Raw genomic sequence first — 7,307 nt, 5'->3', positions numbered from 1 at the left:
GGAATGTTTGTACCGAAAGCCAAATTGATTTTCTGGGATTATGTCATTTTTTGTGCAGAAGGAGGTTAAGAGGTTGTTTATGATTATTTCAAATACTTTGCTTATGTTGGGGAGGAGACTTATGGGTCGTAGGTTTGCGGGCGATGAGCCGTCTTTATCTTTTTTTTGTAATAGATATCAGTTTGGCTTTTTTCCATTTTCTGGAGAAATATGTGTTGTTTAGTGCATTGTTGAAGAGTACTGTGCAGTACCATTTTATTTTGTTCGGTAGGCGCTTGAATAAAATGTTTGGTATGCCGTCGAAGCCGGAGGATTTTTTGTTGTTTAGTTTGGAGAATATTGTGCTTAATTGATTGTAATTTGTGAAGTAGTTTATTTCTAGATCTGGTTGTTTGGAGTTGTCTGCGGTATTTTCGTTTGAGAATGTGCAGACTGTTTTGTTTAGCGCTTTGTCTTGTTCCATTTCATTTTTGAGTTTGTTTGTTTCGGCGATGATAATTCTGTTTAGTTGATCTCGGCCCATGTGTTCGTTTTGTGTGTGTATTTTGGAAAACTGGGTGCCGATAATGTCTACTTTTTCTGTTGTTTTAGTCATTATGAAGTTACCCTCGGTGTCTTTGATGGTGTTGTGTATCGTTATACCTGCTTCTTGGATGAGGGAGGCTTTTTCTGGGGGCAATTTGAGAGGTGGGATGGGGTTTTGTCCTTTTGGTCTGAAGATTTGATTTATTTGTGGGAACATGTTTGCTGAGTTATTTTTGGAGATGTTTTTTATTTTGTTTGTCCAGTAATGGTTTATAGAATTTGCGAATTCTTGTTTCATTTGCGCTTTTATTTAGTATAGTAGGTACTTTAGGAATTCTAATTCTTCTCTTTTGTCGTAAGAATAGTTAAGTTTTATGTTGTTTATCTTGGAGATTATGTAGCTTTTGTCTCGATGTAGCTCTTTTATTCTGTTGTTGATATAGGGCTCGCATGAGTTTTTTTGTTTTATGTTTGGCACTGTTAGAACTTAATCTTGGAATTAGGATTAATATTCTGTGGAAGACACAATGTTTGTGTTGAAATAATACAATGTGATATTTATTAAACAATTATTTCGAGAGTTATAAATGTGCGTTCTGGAATGTAGACAGTTGGCTAGTTATTCACAGACTGGCTTAGTGACCCATGGCCCTTGAAAAGGTTTAGAGCCCCACTCTCTATGCAGTAATGAGTGTGACCTGTGTGGGTGTCTGTGTGGCGCCACATGTGTCACAGAACCTTCTAGTAGCTTCTCGACGTGCCTATCTAGAATGTTCCATCCATATCCTCACGTTTCTTCCGGCGTTTTTTGAAAAAGCATGCACGTGCTAACTGCCGTGGTGCATCTCACGAACGCACGCTAGTGGGGATGGCGCTGGGCAACGAACGGAAGAATCCGTATGATCAAACACTCTATCCGCATGCGACTGATATCGTTGTATTCCAACAGGCACAGATTTTTGGAGAGCGGTTTGTGTATGTTTTTCTATTTCGTCTATGAATGCGTGGATTTGTCTGTTTGTTAGGTTGACGTTGTTGCAGATCTTTAGATCGCAGTTTTGTTCGAGTATGTTTTGGAACTTTTTCCAGTCTGTCTTTTTGTAGTTGTACCTGGGTATCTCGGTCTGTGCTTCGAGTGTTAGGAGGTCAGATGTTTCCTTGCTTACGTGAAATATTAGGGCGTTATGGTCACTGTCATAGGCTAAGGTTTTGAGGGTGTTATTTGGACGTAGGTTTTAAAATTTTAGTCGCGCATCTGCTAGGCATATGTCCAGGTATGAGCGTCCTTTTGGGTAAGAGGGTAACTGTATAAGTTTGTTTTGTAATGGATGCTTTTATTGTCTAGCCAGTTTCTAATGAAGTTGCCTCTCGTGTTGTTTATTTCGTTTTTCCAGCTTGTATGTTTTGCGTTAAGGTCTCCTGCTATTATATAGTAGTTTTCCGGTTTGTTGAGCTGTAAGAGTTCGAAAAGATTATTGAATTTGTATCAGTGTTGGATGAATGTTTCAAATGTTTACATCGTTGCAAAAAAACGTTGATCGTTTAATAAAAGATTGTTTAATAAGACCTACTATTTTGGCATATCCTTTTTCATTGATACCGGCGATTGCTCTCTGCTCACCCTTGTGTTATATTTTACAGACCTTTCTAAGCATTATGTTACCATGTTTCAATATCTATTAATGAATATTGTAATTTTTAGGGCGTTACAGTTATTTGCAATGTATTTGTAGTCTTTCTTTGATTGACTAATTGGTTTACTTGCAAAATTTAGTGAGAAGTAAAACAATAAAATATTGTGTAGAGCTATATGTTATCATTTTGCTTTCAAAACACTTTAATAGTAATCAATAAAAAATATGACAAGATTCTATTTAGATTTCCTTCTATAACTTTCATATCTTTTCTGAATGTATATAATTTATAAAATATAACATTTAAAAAATATAAACTCGTAAAACGTATAATATTGAGAATGTTCTCATTTCTCCTTGTACCGTACATCAAACGTAGTGTCGAATTATACTACAATCAATAAAAATATAGCAGCAGAAATGGAAAATGTAAATAACCCATGGGAGAAAGCAGGGTATCTCTTGTGAAGACACCACAACTCCCATGATCTATCTCAGAATATGCATATAACACCTGGTCATGCGATAGCAGTGAGAATAGACAGTAGCCGGATTCCCACCCGTGAGATATGTGAATCATAGTGAGGAGGTAAAGATCCCAGTCCTGTAGTCAGTAAGTCAGTCTGTATTTTGCTATTGAAGTGTAACTTCGCCTTGTGAATAAAGTATACGAACGGGCAATTGTTCATTCACCTTTTTTATATGTCGGAGAAACGTCGAGGATGGGGTTGGGAGCGTTAGATGATTCCTCATTGAAATTAGCCATTGTCGCGGTATAGTAACATTACGGTTTATTGACACAAGTATGGGTAACACAGGTTCAAACACGGCGATTAAGCGCTTGCAGCACTAGTGACAATGATCTCAGGTTCGATAACGAATCCGCGGTCAACGGGATGATAGATGAACGTTCTCACGAAATCTAAGTCTGAATAGTTGCTGATTGTAAAGACGTTACTCTTGATGAGGTCGCCAGAAAGAATGCCTTTCCCGTTCCGATGATGCCACAGAGGAAAACTATCACGGGGTGTGTCTAAGGACACGAGATCATCGGATTCGTCGAGAAAAGCCTTCGTTCAGAAAGTAAGGGAAATTGGCGTTGCTGCTAATTGGGTAATCTCCATATCGCTGGTTAGAATAAGATGCTAGTTGCCCTTGAGAGAAAGTTGCTAGTGGGAGACGTTGTTCGTTGGAAAAATAGGTCTCCTGTATCTTCTCGTAGTTGGGACAAAGACTGTTTGTTTGAAGGACTTAAGATTTATAACGGGTCCTCAGGCTAGCTGAACATGTACTCAACGGACACGGCGTGTTCGGTGAGTTCCTGAAGAGAATTGGACGGGAGACGACAGACATCTGCCACCACTGCGGAGAGGACAGGGACACGGCGCAGCACACCCTGGAGCTCTGCCCGGCGTGGGAGCTGCCCCGACACTCCCTGTGGCACGCCACAGGAGGAACACTGACCCCCCCCCCCAGCGATTATAGAGGCGATGCTGAGTGGGCCACAGGAATACGAGGACGTGCGCCACTTCTGCGAGCGAGTTATGCTTGCGAAGGAGCGAGTGGAAAGGGAGAGGAAGAAAAACTCTCACCCCTGCAGGATAAGACGATGGAGAAGGATGACAGTCAGGCGACCTAAAGCCGCCCCAACGCCGTTCCAACGGACCACGCCTGAAGGAGCGCAGCGCTAGGGGCAAGGAGCCCCCTAACGCCAGCACAATAGACGGAAGATACTAGGACTAGCTCGAACAAGGCGAGAAGCGAGAAGAGGGCGCAATATAAGTTAATTCATTGAGGTTCCTGGAACACCCCCGTCGCACGCGTAGGATGGTCATCGTGGAGTTTTAGTTGTTAGGAGACCGACACTGCTCTGCTGCTACGCGTCCTGCAGCAGCGGAGTGTCCATGAGGATTTCTCCACACACACAAAAAAAAGCTGAACATGTACTGCGAAGACGCGTCGACATCTGGCAATCATCTTACTCGGAGAATAGGCTCTGCGTGTGGCGAGCTACGGGACAGAGACCGTTGGAATGTTTACCGTCGCGTGCCATCATAAATATTTCCTTTAAGGAGAGCTATAGAATTACTCCGTACCTTTGTTAGACAAAGCGTTCATCCCTTGACCGCGGCTACGTTGGGCGACAGACTGTCGCCTCGAGCCAAAGCTCACTATTACCAATCTCGAACAATTACAATCGGATTGAATAACTACAATTGTTTAATTACAGCTGTCGTAGACTCTAGATTACAATGTTGCGGGATTATCCAAAATTCCAGAGGCTCCGGTATTCTCTCGTCTCCGACATATATTATATATATTATGATTTGTGCCAGTTTCCAAGCTTTTGGAAAGTATTGTATTCTCAGTATTGCGTTTACTATTATTGTGATTTGTCTTATCGCTTTTGGCGGAAAGTTTTTCTAGATTTTGCCGTTAATTAGGTCGATTGCTGGTGCTTTATTGTTTTTTGTTTTCTCAATAATATTTCTGATTTCTTGTGCTGTTGCTTTGGGTATGGTGTAGTGATTGTCAGTTGGTGTACTAGTAGTTAGCGCATCCTCGTCCGTATGACTATTATGGTTGCTGTTGTTGATGTTGTGTGCCGTGAATGTGTTGCATAGGTGGTTGGAAAATTCTTCAGCTTGCTCTTCGTTGCTTCTTGCCCATGTGTTGTCTGCTCTTCTAATTGCGTGTGCTTGCGTGTGGAGATTGTCCCGGCGGAAAATGTTTGCCTTGAAGTTGCTTTCTTACTAGACAGCCTTTGTAACTCGCTGGGTGATTTCCACCGCAATTATAGCATTTGACGTCGTTTATTTTTCCCGTGTGTCGGCAGTTCGCTGTTAGGTGCTTTTCTGCGCATTTGACACACGCCGGGTTCCTGTTGCAATAATTTTTATTGTGTCCATATTGTTGACACCTCATGCATTGTGGTATGTCTTTTTTGTGCCTGGATGGCTAGACTGTGATTAGTGTGTTTAAGATTTTTTTAATATCGAAAATTTCCTTGTTGTTATTTTTAGGTTCTAATTCTATTAAGAATGGCGGTAGTAGTTGCTTCGTATCGTACCTTGTAATATTGTTTATAGTTCTTGTTTGGTGACCCATCTTTGCTAATTCGTCACTTAGTTTTTTTGTGTTGATTTTTGGGCGCAGTCCTCTTATAACTACTTTGTAGCTCCTTTCCTTTTTGAGCTGGTACGTGTGGTATATGGCATTTTTCCCCTTAAATCTTGTATAACTTTTCTGTAATTTTCTGGTGTGTTTGTTTAGATTTTTATTTGTTCTAGTTTTGTTTGTGTTATTGTGTAACTATCCTTTCCAACAATATTGTTAAGTTGATCGATAAGCGGGTCTATTATTTGCGCCTCAACAAATATTGGTGGTGGGTTTGTGATATATGTTGATTGGGTTGTGGTGTTGCTTGTTGGGTTGTCGTCTGATTCTTCTGTTAGCGAGCTGAAGGAGTTTCTTAGCGGTAATTCTTGCAGCCATCGCTGCTTTTCCGTATCTAGATTACCTGTTATTTTTCTTTTTTTGTTATAGCTGGCTACCTTCCAGCTTTCGTCCTGTTGAGTTGTTACTTTGTTGATTTCCATGTCAACTTCAACTGTGGCTGAGCAGTCCTGTCCTTGGTTTGTTTGTTGACTTGTTTTTGATGTATCTGTTGTTTTGTACATGTAGCATTGATCTTTTTTGTTTATAATTTTATTGGTGCAATATTTTTCATGGTAGGTTGCTAGTCTTCTTAATAGAAGACACGGGTTTCCACCGTTTGGCTATGGGCGTAACCGTTCTTAACTTTCTCATCCCCACTTGCCGCACTTTTCTGAAGCACTACTTTGCACGTCCAGTTAGCTCGGCTACTCGGGCAATACAGATTGTCACTGGTGTCGCGAGTGCCTAATCACCGTGATTAATTGTCAGAACTGTAACAATCCCATTATTGCAATAAACTACACCTTTTTTTTGCGCGCGAGGAGGGGAAAATGTTATGACCCGCGTCACTGAGTTATGTGGGACTCGGCAGATGACGTCGCCGTACCCACTAAAATGCCCTCCTCCTGTTCACTGCATTGAGGTACTCGAGGTACCAACCCGGTACAATCATTCGACATTACTTCGGGTTGGCCTTTATTTATGCGTACCCATCTTCATCGGCAATCTTCCACGCTAAACTCTTCTCCGCAGAGCCTCCACCTCCCTCTCCTTGTTAAGCCGATTCGTCATGACTGTGGTGCACACATTACTAAATTTGAGCCATAGCTTCTCCACGATCCGGTTCTCTATCCTACATTCTTCTCCTATCTCGGCCTCCAACTCCGCGCGCTCCCCTGTCCATCTAGGGCACCAGAACAGCACGTGCTCGGCATCGTCCACGGCGGCTCCGCAATCCCAGCAACTGGTGTGCGTCTCTTTCCCAATCCTGTGACGGTACCAGTTGAAGATACGGTGCCCAGTGAGAATCTGCATGACGTGGTAGTTGACGCCCCTCTTCGTTCTGTAGAAGATCAACGGGTCCTCTATCAACCTCTTAGTCCAGCTGTAGGGATTGTGGAACGTCCATTCCACCCTCCATCTGTCCTCGGCTTCGGTCTTCAGCCTCTCCATCTCACAGAAGTGGGTAGGACTTTAGGATGGAGTAGTAGGTGTGTGGTAGGACTTTGCCGAATGCCTGTAGAATGTCTAGGAATACCGCTGAGTAATATTTTTTCTTTTCAAGGGTTTGGTTGATAATGTGGGTTGGTAATATGCGATGGATTTGCTTTACTGTTGAATGTTGTTTCCGAAAACCGAATTGATGATCTGGGAGTGTTTTCAAATCCTCTAGGTGTGGAAGGAGTCTATTCGTTAGCATTTTCTCGAATAGTTTTGACAGGGTAGGTAAAAGACTAATTAGGCGATAGGACCTAGTTTCATATATTGGTTTTCCGGGGTTAGGGATGAGAGTAATCAGTGAAATTTTCCAGGCCTTAGGAAAGTATTCGAAGGCGAAGAATTGCATTAAAAATCGATATGACGAGTGCAATCCCTTTTATGGGAAGTTCCTTGATTGCTTTATTGCCTATTAGATCATACGCCGCTGCTTTCTTGGGGTTTAAGCGACCGATTGATTCTATAATCTCTGCAGAAGTGAAGGGTTCAATA

At 41.9% G+C, this 7,307-nt stretch overlaps 1 protein-coding gene across 1 annotated transcript; it reads right to left on the bottom strand.

Annotated features, from left to right (window-relative positions):
- Positions 1-6,332: 6,332 nt before the first annotated feature.
- LOC117211760 lies at positions 6,333-6,770 on the bottom strand. Its single transcript, XM_033455977.1, has one exon. It carries the CDS (start codon positions 6,768-6,770, stop codon positions 6,333-6,335), a length of 438 nt encoding a protein of 145 aa, XP_033311868.1.
- Positions 6,771-7,307: the final 537 nt, after the last annotated feature.

Source organism: Bombus bifarius, unplaced genomic scaffold (assembly GCF_011952205.1).
Source record: "Bombus bifarius isolate JDL3187 unplaced genomic scaffold, Bbif_JDL3187 scf7180000008241, whole genome shotgun sequence".
Lineage (NCBI taxonomy): Eukaryota > Metazoa > Arthropoda > Insecta > Hymenoptera > Apidae > Bombus > Bombus bifarius.
Note: the sequence above shows the minus strand (reverse complement) of the source record. Positions and strands in the feature narration are given on the sequence as shown.

Excerpts from the sequence above, each read along its gene's own strand:
- LOC117211760 (XM_033455977.1), bottom strand. The coding sequence starts at position 6,770 with ATGGAGAGGCTGAAGACCGAAGCCGAGGACAGATGGAGGGTGGAATGG.